This window comes from Myxine glutinosa, chromosome 8, assembly GCF_964187855.1.
Source record: "Myxine glutinosa chromosome 8, kmMyxGlut1.1, whole genome shotgun sequence".
Classification (NCBI taxonomy): domain Eukaryota; kingdom Metazoa; phylum Chordata; class Myxini; order Myxiniformes; family Myxinidae; genus Myxine; species Myxine glutinosa.
Window position 1 is genome coordinate 147677164 of NC_136268.1, and position 18271 is coordinate 147695434.

General features: G+C 45.9%; 1 protein-coding gene across 2 annotated transcripts in view; it reads right to left on the minus strand.

Moving 5' to 3' along the window:
• Positions 1 to 18271, minus strand: part of ZCCHC24 (zinc finger CCHC-type containing 24) — a 109802-nt gene that overhangs the window by 47229 nt on the left and 44302 nt on the right. For both annotated transcript variants that reach the window (XR_013624418.1, XM_078783814.1), the window contains exons 2-3: positions 14555 to 14734; positions 13209 to 13373 (exon numbers count right to left, since the gene is read on the minus strand). Coding sequence is in view for 1 of the 2 variants with exons in the window: in XM_078783814.1 (XP_078639940.1) it covers positions 13209 to 13373; positions 14555 to 14734 (345 nt within the window). In the remaining variant the exon portion in view is untranslated. The remainder of the gene's footprint in view (positions 1 to 13208; positions 13374 to 14554; positions 14735 to 18271) is intronic.

Sequence of the window (18271 nt, forward strand, 5' to 3'; positions counted from 1 at the left end):
CAGGGCAGCGCGGGTACTTAGTTGTGAGCGAAAAGTAGTCCCGAAACCCTACGCCGCGTGTGTCCGGGAGGGACGTAATAAGTCTCGTTTCCGCCAGGCCCAGTAAAGACAAGGGGATTAATCCCCCCTTGATAAGGGGAAGAAGGCCGGCGTAGAGAACCGCAACAATTGGTTGTCAGGAGTGGGATTTGGAACCTGGGACAAAAATTTGTAGACAAAATTTTGGACACCAATTGTACATATTCGCCGTAACAATTGGTGTCAGGAGTGGGATTGGACCCGGAGGGTGCTTCACGCACTTGAAATTGCCAGTGGACGAAATGTAGTTTTAAAATCCAAAATTAAATTTGTGCCATGGCTAGCCAAAGCGATCGAATGCCGGTGGGGGTAGAAGAGGAGGTAGATAACGAGGAATTAATGACCCAGGACCAACGGGAAGAATTGGAAGAAGAGAAGGACATTGATGAGGGGCCGGCAGTAGGGGGTAGAAAATGGCGGCGCCACGCACGTGGCGGCGAGAGCTGAGCCCGCAGCGCCAATGGATATGGGCACCTTCATGGCGCAAATCAAAGCATGCTTCGTAGTGCAAAGTAATGACATAAATAAACTAAATGAGAAAATGGACGCCCAGAGTGACAAATCCACCCGGGAAAGGAAAGAATTGGGGGACAAATCCACCCGGGACATAAAAAAAATGGGTGATAAATTGGAAGAGGTGAAAAATGAATTGGAAAGCAAAATGGGTGGCCAATTGAAAGAAATGGGTGACCAATTGAAAGAAATGGGGGACAAATCCACCCGGGAATTGGAAGAGGTGAAAAAGGGGCTGGAAAGCAAAATGGACACCCAAAAGAACGAATTGGAAAAAATGAGGGTGGCGTCTAAGAGGGAAATAGAAGAGACAGGGAAGGACATAAGGCGCAAGTTGAGCGAGGAGGTCGCAAAGGGATGCGACGAGGTAACACGGTGTGAGGGACACGACGAGGTAACATGGTGTGAGGAACGCGTGGAGAGCGAGGTAGAGCAGAGCGCAGCTAAGTGGACCAAGGGTATAGAAATCGCAACTCAGGGTGTAGAATAGCCGACGGCCGCCGAATTAGAAAAGCAAATTTTTTGCGCACCGGCGGTCGTCGAGGAAATAATTAAAATAAAAGAAATGGTTATAATTGAAATTGAAGAGACGGCAGAGTCAGAAATAGGAGATAAATCACGGGAGGAAGAGATGGAATCCACGCAAAGTCCGTGTTCGCATCATGATGTCGTGCTTGCTAACAAAATGGAAGGTTTGCAGGTGCGGTTGCCGGAGAAGAAGGTCCCTAAGGTGAGCAGCAATGTGTTTGGCGGGAAAGGGGTTTTGGTGCGCTTGGGATCGAGATGCAACCCGGGCGCTCGTGGAAGGTCCTCTGTGCGGTGTATGCGAGCGAATGGTGCGCGTGTGCGAAAAAAGTGTGCACCAGAGCGCGAGTGTATGACGGAATGTGAGTGGGAAGAGTGCGTCGGAGAAGAGTGTGTTACAGAATGTGCGATGGCCGAGGAGAGTGAGAGAGGATGCACACCAGAGCGTGTTGGAGAGAGTGTGCAGGAGTGTACACCTGAGCGTATGATTGGGTGTGTACCAGAAGAGTGCACACCCGTGGACGTTACGGAGTAGGTAACGGAGGGGTGTACATGAGGGTGTGCGATGGCCGATTGTGTTACGGAGTGTGTAACAGGGAAGTGTGCGGTAAAGGAGTGTGTAGAGGAAAAGTGTGTAATGGAGTGCGTGAGGGATATGAGTGCACCTAGGTGTGCAGGTGCGAGTACGGTGTGCGAGAAAGAATGGACACCGGACCGTGTGCAGAGAGAGCGTGCGGTAACAAAATGTATGGAGTGTATGGGAGGCGCTGGCGCGCCGCGGTGTGTGATAATGGAGTGGGTCGCGTGTGGTGAGAACGCGGTTCGAGCATCGACGCAGACCGGGGTAGCGTTTAGCGCGACATATAGCCGACGCGAGCCCTCGGTGAGCTGTGTGCTTTGTGTGCAGCGGGGATCGGCGGGGATCGGTGCCGCGGCGGTCTTGCAAGGACTGGCATGCAAGTTCGCGCCGGGCCCCGCCCTGTATGGTCGGTGCCGTGCCGTGGCGAAAGAGGCAAACGGCAAGGTTCAGGGGGAGGTAGGAGAGTTTGGAGCCGCGCCCCCTGGCGGGTGCTGTGCTCCAACCGTGGGCGGTTGGGGCCATCATGCGTGGGACCCGCAAGGCTCCGCGCGGAGATGGCGCCCTGAACCTTGGCCCAACCAAGCCTCCTCCCCTGAATCGAAAATGCCAGACGGACCCAACCTACAGGCGACCAACCACCCGCATGCATCGCTCGGCTTTGCGAAGCCGAGCTGTGAAAATGTATTTCCGCACAGAGAGGCTCCAGTGTAGCGGACGATTAGCAATAGTGTTGGCGAATAGTACCCGGCATGGGGGAATGGTAGTTTTACCATTCCTCACATTTGGGGCTCATGAGCATTAGTTTAGGGGGATGGCAGTGAAATGCAATGGAGGGACCAGCGATGGTTACCTCCATGGGGCACTGAAGCTTGCTGAGGGCGGGCTAGGTTAATTGTTAGGGAATCAGCAGATAGTAGGGACAAGATTTAAGTCGTGACATATGTACCATAGAGGGGACGTAGAGAGATTAGATGGTTGATAACGACGAGGGTGTGCTTAGTGTAAGGGAAGACGGGGAAGCACGAGTTTTAGGGGAAGTAGTCCGCTAGATGATGCTGTGTGTGTGAGGAATTGTGTATTGAGACAAATGGAGTTGTGTTGGAGTGTATGGGAAAATGTGTAAGAGCACAAAAGGTGTGCGAATTTGGTGTGCGAGAGAAGTGGTATGCGATATAAATGGTGTGTGAGATAAAAGGTGTGGAATGCATTGTGCGAAGGAGTGAATGGGGGGAGATGGACCCATTCACAGACACCCGGGGTGGGTAGTTTAAAGCCAGGTAGAGGGCTTAGGTAAATTGTTTGGATATTGACACCTGTGGTGCGGGAAGTAGCAAGAAGTGCTTGGTTGGGTGCATGAGTCTATGAAATGGCTGGGCGTGTGTGCTTTGTTGGTGCATATGATTATTGGAGCACTCCGCCACTGGTAGTTTGTCGGACAGGTGAGGCCGCAGGTAGGCTCTGGGAGCCAGTCAGAGTAGTTGTTCAGTGGGGCCCGAGGATCCAGGAGAAGGACCCGGGTAGCCCAACGCCAGAGAGGGCATCAAAGGGGTAAAGAGCCAGGAGGGGCCTTCCCCAGTTTAGGTAGTCGCAGGAGCAGGTAAGCTCGGGTGGCGACTTCAGTGGCGGAGGTGCGCAGGTAGTTGGACTGTGAGTGGAGCCACACGACCCAGCCCCGAAATTGTGCAAGGGCACAGTAAGAAAAATTGGGGAGTGACACCCAAATTCAGGGGCACCGCAGAGTGGTCAATGGGAATCAGGTTTTTAGAACCACATAGTTTAAAGATGGCCGATTGGCAGGGCATGACCCCAGGTAGTTTAACTGAGTTCATGTCATTAGTTTAGTTAGGAATTGAGAAATCCCTTCGCGCCATCCACATCCATTCACCAAGGGAAACGGAACTCCACACCAGGGCTTTGAAACTGTTTGAGTGAGTAAGACGCATCACGACGTAGAGTGACATTGTGTTGGTTCCATCTCTTCCTTCCTGGGAGGGATTGGAAGACGAATTTGGAATTAGAGGGGGATATGGGAGACAGAACGTAGTGACGAATTTGTAAATATAAGGAAGGGCTAGGGTACTGTAGTGTAAGCCGACGTTTGGGGGGTATGGACGGTTAGGGACGAGTCTGCTCTGTTCGCTCCTCCGCACCCCTCGCGTTGCATTACCTTGTGTTGATGTGTACCTTTGCACCCTTTCTGCTTTGCTGACCGTGCTTTGTCTCTCCCCCCACCCCTGGACCCACTTTGGAGGAGGAGTGTGTAGCAACATCGAACTGTGCAGCACCCCTGCTGCACTTCGCTACAACTGGCAGCACCCCTGCTGCACTTTGCTACATCTGTGCAGCTGAACTATGTGGCACTTTGCTGCCGTATCATTGGTTATAACTTTGCTGCACATGTGCAGCACTTGCTGCCACAGACACTTTGCTGCACATCATCACATTACACATTATGGACCACAGGTTTTGTGGCCTTATACTTTGCGGTGCAGCACTTTGCTGCAGACTCACCTTGCATCTTCGGACCACTTGTTTTGAGTGGCATCAATATCACGTAGTTGGACCACATAGGGTTGGCCCTGCTGGCAAATAAAACGAACACATGTTTTGTACATTTTTATTATTGGTGTGCTAGGAAAGAAGAACTGTAAGTTTTATTGCACACAGAAGATGCAGGAAGACGGAAGATGCCAGACAGCAGCAAATGTGGATTGTGAACTGTGATTTGAAATGTGTTTTTGTGCATTGCTGTGCTTTCTCTCCCCTCCAATCTTCTTTTCAAAAAGGACAGGTCCTGGGTCATAGAAATGTAAATAAGGATAGGTTTTGTGATTGTATATAAAATGCTGCCCACCGGCTTCATGTTTAGTTTGAAAATAATTCCGCAATTTGGTTAATTGTGGGCGTGATTCTGTCAGTTAGCTACTCAATGCAGTAGGTGGGACATATTTAGTGTTTTAAAACTGTCGCATACACGGGTTAGAGTAAATGTTAGGGGGAACCACATCTAAGTGTCACATGTAATTAAAAGTTAGTCCCAACTCTTTCTCAAAACCGGTCGTTCCAGTTTTTGTAGGTTCGACTCGGGGACGAGTCTGACGAGGGAGGGGGGCAGTGTTGCGGTTTTGAGTCTGTCAAGTGAGTTTAATAAAGGTTAAAGTCTGTCCCCCATAGTTAGTCACACAAGCAACATGTAGCCTCGCAATAGTATAGTTATGTCTTAGTATTTGTGAGCTTAGTTCCCTTCCAGTGTTAAGTCTGCGTTGAGTAGGAGCCAGGAAAATAGGCCCTACTGCCACCGATCATCCTACGTCCGTAGCCTCAATCCAGTTTGTTAACGTTGGTTCAGATTGGGCGAGTTAACACGAGGCAGGCAGAGGAGGATCGGGGCGGACTCGAGGCAGAGCGGCAGAAGCGATGATGGTAAGCACGAGCCGCCAATCAGAGCTCGAGGGTGGTGGCGGCGGCGTGGCATCAGAGGGCGTGGTTCGGGGGGCGTAGCTATAAGAACCGCTGTGCAAAAGCCCTCGACAGGACTGGCAGAGGAACGCTGGATAAGCGAAAGAGGTCTTGACTTGCTGCGAGAGAGAGAGATAAAAGGACTCGCGTTGTAAAGGACTGCTGCCTGATGAACTTGACCATTGCACGAGAACGCGCGCGCTAACCAACACCAAGTGTATTGAAGAAGAAGAGTTGGTCGCTACATATACGCGGGCGCAGCCAGATGTGCTTATGAACGAATAGCGCATTTGAGACGCGCGAGTGAACAAGGCTGGGTAACCACCAGCCGCGCTAAAGTCCGCCCTCTACCGTTCCGCCCCATTAGCTGCTTGTTCGAGAGACGCGCTACGAGTCCCTGCCTTTGCCTGCCACCATCTTCACGGTACGTGCCGGGGCCCGTGGAGAGCTGGACGAGGACCATCCCTGGACACGTTGGGGAACACATGCCCATCTGCAGTCCCCGTGTGAGTGTGAGACAGGCCCGTTGTCCCAGGGATAAGTTAAGACTGCTTAAGGATTGCTCTGTGTCTCTTCGTCCTTGAACTGTATATACGTGTGGGAATAATTAAACCCTTGTTCTTTCTTTCTGATTCGATCATTCCTGTGGTTTCCTCAATTGACTAAGCGTGGCACGATGGAAATCGCTCCAATTGGGTTCCAACATCTAAGACTGTGCGGACCACGTGTACGCAATCCGCTCGGCGTACTCAAACCACACATAGTTCGTGCAAGGCTTGTTTCCTCGCTCCCAGGGCAGCGCGGGTACTTAGGTACGAGTGAAAAATAGTCCCGAAACCCGACACCGCGTGTGTCCGGGAGGGACGTAATAAGTCTCGGTTCCGCCAGGCCCAGCAAAGACAAGGGGATTAATCCCCCCTTGATAAGGGGAAGAAGGCCGGCGTAGAGAACCGCAACAATATTTACTATCAATTACATGCTTACTTCAGTATTCATTATATTTACCATCAATTGCATGCTTACTTCAGTATTCATTATATTTACCATCAATTACATGCTTACTTCAGTATTCATTATATTTACCATCAATTACATGCTTACTTCAGTGTTCATTATATTTACCATCAATTACATGCTTAATTCAGTATTCATTATATTTACCATCAATTACATGCTTACTTCAGTATTCATTATATTTACCATCAATTACATGCTTACTTCAGTATTCATTATATTTACCATCAATTAAATGCTTACTTCAGTATTCATTATATGTACCATCAATTACATGCTTACTTCAGTATTCATTATATTTACCATCAATTACATGCTTACTTCAATATTCATTATATTTACCATCAATTACATGCTTACTTCAGTATTCATTATATTTACTATCAATTACATGCTTACTTCAGTATTCATTATATTTACCATCAATTACATGCTAACTTCAGTATTCATTATATTTACCATTATTTACATGGTTACTTCAGTACATTTACATGGTTTACATTTACATTACATTTACATTACAGTTTACAGTTACAGTTTATTACAGTTACAGTTACAGTTTACAGTTACAGTTTACATTACATTTACATGGTAAACCATTTACATGGTTTTTTTTTTTGTTTTTTTTTTTTAACCATCAATTACATGCTTACTTCAGTATTCATTATATTTACCATTATTTACATGGTTACTATGTTCTTTGGGTTTTTTTCATTATTATTTGTTTTTTTTCATTTTTTTTTTGTTTCATTTGTTTGTTTCACTTTTATTTTTATTTTTTTTATTTTTTTTTACCATTATTTACATGGTTACTTCAGTATTCATTATATTTACCATCAATTACATGCTTACTTCAGTATTCATTATATTTACCATTATTTACATGGTTACTATGTTCTTTGGGTTTTTTTCATTATTATTTGTTATCTTCACGAAAAAAGAAATATGTGGTATTGGGAGTTACATGAATATTAATGGATGCAGGATGCATGATGACCCGGAAAGGATGAGGCGTAACCGGTAGTGACATGTACGAGCTGTGGTGAGGAATGGAGAAGGATACGCCATTAAACGTTTGAGCTGGAGACCGGTTTGAGCTGGAGAACCTGCGTGTGGGCTGTCATTGTTATACAACATATTGTCGTGTGATTCCCCAGGTGAACACCCCAGGGATCACGAATGGCCAAACAAGCTTTAACTCCGAGGCGACGATCAGTTCAAATGTGGATTTTACTATATCTATACGGAGGAAGAAAGAGAAGGGAAAACTGAAGAGCTTACCTGTGGTCCGCTGGCAGTTCCTGAACCTGCGAAAAATAACTGAAACCGAGGCGGATTTAAAATGCACAAAAATAACAAAAGGGTTTAATAAAAGAAATGCCGATAACAAGAAAACGCAACGGTAAAACTAAATTCCTAAACGGGATCCTCCACACCAGACTTAAACACAGACAAAGGGATAAAAGAACGTTGGGAAGGAATAGTGTGATTATTTATTGCACTTATCTGCGAGCGGCTTGAACCTCTTCAGGAATCGTCAAGGCACCGTGTGCGCAGTCCGGACCCGGCAGAGTTCCTGGTGGGAAGAAAGCCACAGTCTGCTCATTCGCGCTCCGCTAGGCCTCACCGGGCATCGCTCACCCCGGCCTCGTCACGCTGCAGCAGCAAGCCGTGCCCCTCCACGCGTCGTCTGCATGGAGAACCGCAGTTCCCGGGCCGCGGCTATTCCTGTTGCCTCTGCACATCTCCCGGTGGCGTCTTCGACATGGTCGGTCCAAGCACAATCGTTCCCGAGGTCCAGAACAAGAAAGCCAAAAGGGAGAAGAGAGACAGGAGGGCAAGAGCGACAATGGAGCCAGAGGAGAAAATGGAGCAAGGGCCAAAATGCCGGTTTGAGAGTTCCTTTATTCGTCATGTCATGACGTCCTCGGTATTATTATTTAATGTGCTGTTTAATTGCCATTCTCACGAGTGTCTATTGCGGTGCCATAAGGGACAAAGGATCAATCACATAGGGAACGACGAAAAGGGAAGTACTTAACCTAATCCCTGAGCTAAATAACATGCCCCGCCCCCTCGTGACGGGGACAAATATACAACTTCATCCGACATCCGGGCTAAACAGGTCCTCTACTTATTACATGGTGGTGGTTCTTCTTCTTCATACAGTCGGAGCATGTTACCTACATAAATCTACCTGACTCTACATATCACTACCCCACCGACATAATCTATATATATATAACACAGTTTGTGTGTGTGTGTGTGCATGTGTGTGTGTGTGTGTGTGTGTGTGTGTGTGTGTGTGTGTGTGTGTGTGTGTGTGTGTAATGTTACCGATAGACTCCGAAATGGAGAGGCTCACGTGCTTGATATTTGGCATAGACATGGCCATTGAGCCTGGGACGAACATGGCCGAACTCAAAATATTTGACGATCCATATTTTTTATTCATATTTACCTCAGCGCATTTCAGCGAAGTACCCGCTTATCTCAGCCGGTGTCAGAACAGCTCGCTGATTCGCTCAGAGCGATCACGTGATGTTCCATCCCCGCCGCTAGACTGATTCGCTCAGAGCAATCATGTGATGTGACCATTGCCATTCACTCCACATAGGTGGAGATGCAGTTACCGGGCGCCATCTTGGTTGGCATTCGATGCTGGGCGATGGTGATTTCCGTCACAAGTTTGCACGTAATCCAGAGCGAAAAGCGATCGTGTTTTGTGTCGATTTTTGTCGATTTTGTGCGATATGAATTAAATGTCTTTGATAGGGACCGGTAATTCCACCAGGGGCGCTGCGCGCACTACTTACGTCACGCTGTGCATGGCACTCTGTGACCGCCGTTGCGGTGCAATGCTTTGCGGGCAAATCGTTTTTATGCCATGGTATGTCATATTTTGGACTTAACCACTCTTCATGACCGATCATGTGACATCTACACACTCATGGCTACCACCGAGACGGATCCTGGTTTCACGTGAGTAATTTTTCCATATTTGCTCGATTTTTGAAACCGATGCATGCAAATATCGTGTCTATACCACACCTAAAATATTTTTTAGAAAGAATAAGCACATCTCCCCTTTGAAAGTGCCCCCTGAAGTGTGTCCAGGTGGAATTTCTAAGTCGTAGGTCTTAGCAACTCTCAGCAATCTTTTACCGCATGGATTTATCTCGAGTATTTACTAAACTGTGCTAAGTTGAAGTTGTGTACATATTTCAGCAGTTTTCAATGTAAATCGGTGTAATGTAACCTCCCCCCTCCCCCCTCCCCCTCCCCTCCCCCTCCTACCCCCTCCCATCCCTCACCCTCCCCCCTCCCCCTCCCCCTCCCCTCCCCCCTCCCCCTCCCCTCCCCCATTCCCATCCCTCACCCCTACCCCTCCCCTCTCCCCCTCCCCCTCCCTCCTCCCCCCCCCCATTCCCATCCCTCACCCTCCCCATCCCCCCCTCTTCTCCCCTCTCCCCCTCCCCCTCTTCTCCCCTCCCCCTCTTCTCCCCTCTCCCCCTCCCCCTCTTCTCCCCTCCCCCCCCTCTTCTCCCCTCCCCCCATTCCCCTCCCCTCCCCTCCCCTCCCCCCTCCCCTCCCCCACCCGGCAATGCCGGGTACTTCTGCTAGTAATATATATAGCACAATATTTCAAAAGGTTGTGGCTGGATCATGACAAAACTTGCCAAAACTTTCTGCAAAATCCTGCTCACAGACAAACAGACAGGGATGTATACATAAACTTTGTCCACCTTTGGTGATGGAGGTAACAAAGGGAAACAGACCATTAAAACATTGAATAAGGGAGCTTTTTTATTTTTCTGTTGTTTTTTTTTTATAGAGATGCAAAAAGGAGGGTTGGAACCGTGATGGTCAGAGAAAATAAGAGGAAAGAACAATGCACAGATGTTGGAGTCATTGAGAAAATGGTAGGCCTAAGCAGTCGAGGCAGATGCACAAGGGCAAAATAACCAAACAGGCATGCAAAAGACAGGGCAATGAGCACAGGAAACAAATAACACAAGAAAAGTGGACAAACAACGACAGCAAAGAGAACAAATCCAGAATGGTTTACGTCGCCTTGGAAGCAGATTACTGCCTTCCATAAAAGCAGTAATCTGCACTTTTATATGCCACTGGCATTTTCCCCAAGAATTACTACCGGAGTTGAAATTTTTCTATGTCCAACTTTTTGGGGATCGCCCCCATGAGCCAAGCAAAAACAGGACCATGGGTCCTGAAGCTCACCTGGATCAGGAGCAACAGTCACTCAAACCCCCACAGACCGCTCATACCCTGATATTTTTACTGCGGTGAACAAACTTTCGTACATCATGGGTGATGAAGGTTGTGTTCAAGCTTCATTGAAATTGTGTGTAGCTTCGGAGAAGAGAGCAAATACACTGTACCTATTTTGGAGGGGGTTAAACCCCCCCCTTCCGTAAACCCTTTTAATGAACGCAAATTTTGTTACTTTCTAGCTTGGGTTTCAATCAATACCCAGCTATAAATTATCTTCCTGGTGTTTTGCATGCAGGATGAGGCCTGGGATGTGTGCTCCGTCCATCACATGGTCATGAAGTAGGATGATCCCATCTACCAACGTCATTGTTGGATGATGAACATCCCATGGTGTATTCCACGAAGATTAGGTGAGTTATTGCCAACAACCTGAACTAATTACAAGTTCCTGCCTTCTCGAAGACAAATGGGGGACTGTTCTCATCTTGTTACATTGCCTTATCAAACAATTGATTTCATTTTTGGACCTACGGCCTTATGGTTACAGGACAAGATGGATGGATGGATTCACTTAATGGCTAAATACGTTGTGCTTGTTATCACTGAAAATGGAAATATATATATATAAAAATAGATGTTTATGAATCCTAGTAGATTAAAAAAATCTACTGACAATAAAGAAAACAACAACTTTGGGAAAATCGGTGTCGATAATAAGATTTCAAATTATGCTCTTCTTCATCTATTTATTATTCCAATTGTTATCATAACATAGATCAGGAGCAGATGTGGTCATTATTGTTATAATCATAAAAGGTTGTGGTCATTGACGGGTTGGAATAGTTTATTCGATGGTGCAGCCTCGTGAGTGTGCCAAAGTCTGAAGCCTCGGCCTAGTGTCAGGTGTGCTTATATATTCTTTATTTATTAGACATCCTACAGATGTAAATGAACACGACTTTTACTCTGTGTGCGTTGCACATCACGTGCAGCGAATTTTACCTCCCTGCACCTTGTATTTATTGTTATTTTTAAAAAATGCTTCTGTACACCGCCCTTGAGGCCTGGTTTGCAAGCCACCGTCTACATTTCCAAAAGAAGAGACATAATTACTCTTTTATTGAAAATGTTTTTTGAGTTTGTTTTATCCTCAAAAATAGACCGTAGTGAACACACATTCGTGTTAAAAGATTGGCCTTTAAAACCAACACTTATGAAGGGGGACAGACATCTGTACAAACACACAATCTGACATTGTGTTTATATGATAGATTGTAACATTAGAGATACTATTTTTACTTGAAATAAGTTTAAAGAACTTCGTTCTTTAATTAGATTATCAGCTTATTTAGGTGAATGAAGGAGAAATCTAAACATTTTCGAGTGGGTTTGGTATATGAATCAATCTAAGGACAGGATTAAGCTTAACGCTACCAACGAATGAAACATCCTGCATTTATTACATTACCAAGTAACCCATCCTTAGAGAGGAGTTCATTCTCCCATTTCGATGATGTCTATGGCGTATTTCAGTGTGACTTGAAATACAGGCTTCGATACCTGCGATACTATACGATACGTATTTACATATAAATAATTGGGGTCATCCTCCCACCCCGAACCCCATGGATATTAATTTTTCTTACCCTCAAAACCTTCTCCAGCACACCTCGAGTGTGAACACAACACCTCAAGTACCAGTTTTCAACTCATCTGTACAGCAGTTTCGGATTGCATATAAGCCAAACACACAAACAAACAAGAATGACACTTGGTCAAGTGCATACCTTCACCAGGCTAAACAGTTTGTAGTATACAACACGAATAGGCCAGATCTGGATCCGGACCTGAACCAAAATCGAATCGCCTTGTTCTTGTCACCTACCCGATTCATCCACCAAGTTTTGTCCGAATCTGTCCATAACTTTTTGAGATATCGTGATATATATGTATAGTTTTTTGGCCTTATCTCTCAATGGTGAAGAAACACATAAAAATTCCAGCATAAGAATCTCGATCCAGATCATCCAGGTGTTTCATAGGTTGGGTGATTCATCAATGTGTGTGCCCCGTCTCCCAGATGGACGTTAAACTGGGCGTCCCTTTTGCCAGCATTAGTTGGTGGATGTTAAACATCCCACGGTGTTGTGCACAAAGAGTAGGAGAGCTATCACCAGAAACCTGGCCAAGTTACAACTTCCTGCCCTGACTTCCTGTGTCAAAGTGACCATCTGTACAGAATTGTAAACCTAGCCAAGAAAACATCTTTGGTAGAGCCAACGCACTGTATAGAGCGTGGTACATGAATGAATGAATTTGCATCCTTCCCCAACCTAAAACTCTCTGGGGACATCCCAAGTACAGCCACCACTTTTGGAATCATTCTGTTCATGGTTCAGGAGTCAAACAAACAAACAAGTCGAAAATATACATCTGTCATTTCTCCATCACAGAAAGGATATCACATATTTTCAAGAATTGAAGAGACTTGAAAACCAGTGACTCGTGTTACATTCCACAGACATTGCGTAAGGGGCCATACATACATATATTATTTAATGCACATAGTGGTACAATATAGTGGTTGGACCACGTTACAGGGTGCGAGAGAGGGGAAAGAGTGCGTATGAGCAGGCAGGTATCTAAATCTGCTGGGAAAGGTGTTCATGTAATATGACGGCATGCGCGGCCCCATAACATGAATGACTCGTATTTGGATGTTTAAGCACTTGATGAACCAAATGGAAACTCACCCTTCTACCATTAAGCAAGTGTGTTTACCTTTGTGGAGGTTCTTTCCCACCTGTTTGTGCGGATAAACGTTGATGTGGCATTTGATGCATTCTTGTCCCATGTTTGCCCATGAATTTCCACTCATCCACTTGCGCTTGCACTTGGGACACTTGTATTCACCGAAGCATCTCTTCTTACCCTGGTATGGGGTGAGGCCCTCACCTTTGGGACGTGCCTGCACCCAACATTTGGTACCACATCATATTTTGGAATATGTTTAGCCCAAGTCAAATTTTACTAATTTATCAATTTTATATTTAATTCTCGAATTCTTGCCCTTCTCTGTCTCTTGCCAGAAATGTTTGTCAGAACTTCACTTGATGTTTTCTATTTTAGGCAATTAACAGGGATATCTAAAGATTACACACTACAAAAGACCAAAAACTGCCTTGTATCATTGCCTATCACAACACAAATGCCATTTTACATGCCTGACAACTTATCCACAAATTACACAATAGTTTGCAAACATGACTGGACTATATCCATCTGCAATATTCACAACAATCCATATAAAAATGAGACATATGACAAAGGATAGCAAGAGAGGGCAGCAGCCATTTTCAAAGCAAGACATGAGCAAAAAAACTTTTTGCAGAACTACCCATCTACATCTATTGCTAAAAGGAGAAGCATCCATCCGCACGTGTGTGTGTGTGTGTGTGTGTGTGTGTGTGTGTGTGTGTGTGTGTGTGTGTGTGTGTGTGTGTGTGTGTGTGTGTGTGTGTGTTTACGTCTCTCATGCTTTATTCGGTTCCTGCTTTTGTTGAATAGCAAAAATTGTACTGTTGTAAAAATAGTAAGCAATTTACTTGGGTTGAAAGCTAATGGAATATTTACTTGGTTGGAAAGCTAAAAATCGATTTAGAGGAAGAAGAAGAAGAAGAAGAAGAGGAAGAAGAAAAGCCATACTGTTAGATGGCCAGGGCTGCCGAGGCAGTTTCCATTGGCTAGAGGGCACAATTCTGGATGGGTCGCCACTGCAACGCAATAATCAATCCACTTGAAACAAAAATTAATGTCTGTTTAATCATAAAGAAAAGCTGGTTTGTAAAAGCCCCTCTTACCGGGAGAGAAGCGGAAGAAGCAGGATCTAGAGCTTTAATTTAACAGTTCCAACAGCAGGACAGCAGGATCCCTTTACAATAATGCGTGATGGACACGGAAGGAGCACACAAAATTATACATAGTAATACTTCCGAAGCAAGAGAAAAATATATAATAGTACACAGAAGGAGCACACAAACAACAACCATCAGTACTGCCATACAATACCGAGTCCCATAAATGCAACAGACATACACAGAGAAGGCAGAGTGAAGGGTATATTCAAATGTGGCAAGAAATAGACCCTACCTGTGGACAATCACGTATGTAATGGCCTTTTGTGAAGCAGAGATGACAGAGGTAGTTGGGTGGTGGTCGTTTTGCAGGTTTTCGTGGCTCCAGAGAGAGGGAAAGGTCGGCAAAGTGCTCGCTCAGCACTGCCAAACCATCCATGAGCCCACCGGTGGACGTGTATGGAGATGCCGCTGGCTAAAGAAAGGGATCCAGGATTTAGTGCAGAATATACATGTTGGAAGACAAATACAAAAAATTCAGCAGAATTGAATGAAGAGTAGATAGGCTCGTGTACAAAGAGAGAGCATAGAAAGAAGGGACGGCAGGAAATAGAGCTGAGGTAATTGGTTACTGATTAGCCTATTATCACCCACATGACAATTGTATACAGTGATACCCCGTTTTACGCCATTTCGACCTACGTCAAATCCGACTTTACGCCACTCTTCTAGAGTAAATTTCAGTTCAGCGAACGTCATTATGTGCGACTTTACGTCACTCCGACATCATCATCTCCTTTATCTCGAAGGAGGAGAAGACCATGCCAGGCTACAACGTCGCGAAGGAGCGGCTAACGCTAATGCTTGGGGGTAATTGCACCGGCGACTTCAAGCTGAAGCCGCTCTTGGTGTATCTTGGTGTATCATGTGTGTGAGTATGAGGATGAGCTTTAGGCGCAAATGAGGAATTGAGTGAAATTGTTTGTGGATGAACTTGGTGAAATGAGGCATTGGTCGAGAATGGTTGTGTGTGTGAGAATCTGGTTATCGTTGAACTTGGTGAAATGAGGCAATGGTCTGGGATGACCGGAGAAAGTGTATGAGTGGTGTATTGAGGACATGTCTAATGGTGTCGAGTGATTGACTTGCATGGGGTGCAAGTGGTTAAATGGAGAAAATACTTGGTGTGTGGGAATAAATGGTGTGTGGAGTGAGTAGTGTGGATTGAGTGGTGTGGAGTGCATGGTGCGAAGGAGTGGATGGGGGAGGATGGACCCCTTCACGAATACCCGGGGAGGGTAGTTTAAAGTTAGGTAGAGGGAGTAGGTAAATTGTTTGGAAATTGACATCTGTGGTGCAGGGAGTAGCAAGTTGTTGTTGATGCATATCCTTGTAAAGAACTGATCGACGTGTGCATGGATTTGCAAATGCCTGCCTGTACGTCGTCGTTTCTGTGTATATCGCATCGTCCAAAAATAAAGAAGCAAGGAACTTCGGCCGCTCGAGGAAAGACGGGGCACGCCTACGACTCGGAGGCGAGCGTCGATCCCCGGGGCGGCCGGGTTCACGGAACCCTGAGCTCGCTCGTTCGTCACAGACGACACGACACGACCACCGGTGAAACTGCTCGGACACGTTGGGTAAAGCACGCCGTGGTGAAGCGGGCCGCGGAGCCACTCGGCACACAAGCCACCTCACGGTCGACACGTCCGTGCCGGTCACCCTGTTCGAGGAGAAGACCCGACCGATAGAAAACAACAGAGGGACTCCCGACGGGGAGCAGCAAGGATTCAGGATGAAGCCGCAGCCTCCTCCAGTTATTTACTCTAGTTTTACGAATTACGGTGTTTGTCTTCATTTTAAGGCATTTTTAAGACATTACGCCTAGTTTACGTCAAAGCTTATGGAACCAATTAATGACATAGGCCAGGGTATTACTGTACATCTGAACCACCTTTGGAGGCCATTTCTTCCCCACAAAGTGGGGGTTGCCTTTTTCGGGCACCATGGTCTCCTTTTTTGAGGCAATGTTTTATGGACCAGATGCCCTTCCTGCCACCAACCCTGTTGGTTTTCGCCTTTTACGACAAGCAGGGAATTACCAGTGAACTGGTCCTCAATTAGCCGACCTCGGAAGGATGACAGGCTGAGTCAACCCCCTGGCGTTAATTCAACGATCAACCAGGATTCGAACCCAGGATCCTGGTATCCCAAGCCGGCACCCTAACTGTTAAGCCAACACCAGGCTTACAATGGTATACATTTGAAACTTCGAAACAACACCAGGTACTTCGAAACTTACTGTATATACAATACCCACAACCTGGGGGACTAAGTCACATTAGCGATTTATGATAAAACTAGTAAAAAGCCAGTAAAATGACAGGTTGGAACAGTTTATTTGACAGTGCAGCCTCGTGAGAGTGCCAAAATCTGCAGCCTCGGCCTAGTGTCACGTGTGCTTATATCTTCTTTATTTATTAGACATCATACAGATGTAAATGAATACTCGTTTTACTCTGCGAGCAGTGCACATCATGTGCAGCAAATTCCACCTCTCTGGGCCTTGTATTTAGTGTTTTTTTTTTTTAACGCTTCTGTACACCGCCCTTGAGGCCTGCTTTGCAAGCCGCCGTCTACAATTCCAATAGAAGAGACATAATTACTCTTTTATTGAAAATGTTTTTCGAGTTTGTTTTATCCTCAAAAATAGACCGTAGTGAACACACATTCTTGTTAAAAGATTGGCCTTTAAAGCCTACCCTTATGAAGGGGGACAGACATCTGTACAACACACAATCTGACTTCTTTTTTTTTTTATGGTAGATTCTTCACTGCAATACATTTGCTCATGTGCTAGGGACAGATACAGTCGTGTAATGGGTGTGACGTTTCGTTTCACATTTCATGTTCGTACGAGCCCAAATGTTCGTACGAGCCCAAATGTATAAATATGAACATGAATAATAACTTTTATCCTACTTTTGTTAACATCAACTATAACTAGGGCGTGCCCGTACTATATATATATCTAAAATTATATCCCCCCCCCTCTATTTACATGAAATGGTTTGGTCCATTCGCAAATGGTTTGGTCCATTCGCAAAGCCAAAGTGAACGGCTTGCGAGTACGGTGACAACCCCCCCCTCTATTTACATGAAATGGTTTGGTCCATTCGCAAAGCCAAACCGAACGGCTTGCGAGTACGGTGACAATCCCCCCCCCCCTCTATTTACATGAAATGGTTTGGTCCAAAGCGAACGGCTTGCGGAGTTTGGTAAAGAAATCGACATAGCTCGGTAACTACTTGTCCGATTAATATGAAACCTTGAAAAGGCACATCCTCGGGTCCCCAGCAATATACCTGGCAAGTTTCAAGTATATCGGACCCGTGGTTGTCGAGAAACAGCGGTCACAGACAAACGACAAACACACAGACATACACACAGACATACACACAGACATACAGAGATTACTGGAATTATAGATAGACTAGGGCATGCCCGTACTATATATATGCCCGTACTATATATATATCTAAAATTATATCCCCCCCCCCCCCCCCTCTATTTACATGAAATGGTTTGGTCCATTCGCAACGCCAAAGCGAACGGCGAACGGCTTGCGAGTACGGTGACAATCCCCCCCCCCCCTCTATTTACATGAAATGGTTTGGTTCATTCGCAACGACCACAGAACCCCCCCCCCCCCCCCCCTCTATTTACATGAAATGGTTTGGCCCATTCGCAACGCCAAAGCGAACGGCGAACGGCTAAATCGCCATAGCTCGGTAACTACTTGTCCGATTAATTTCAAACCTTGAAAAGGCACATCCTCGGGTCCCCAGCAATATACCTGGCAAGTTTCAAGTATATCGGACCGGTAGTTGTCGAGAAACAGCGGTCACAGACAAACACACACACACACACACAGACACACACACACACAGACACACACACACACACACAGAGATTACTGGAATTATAGATAGAAGATGATGAATTGGTACTC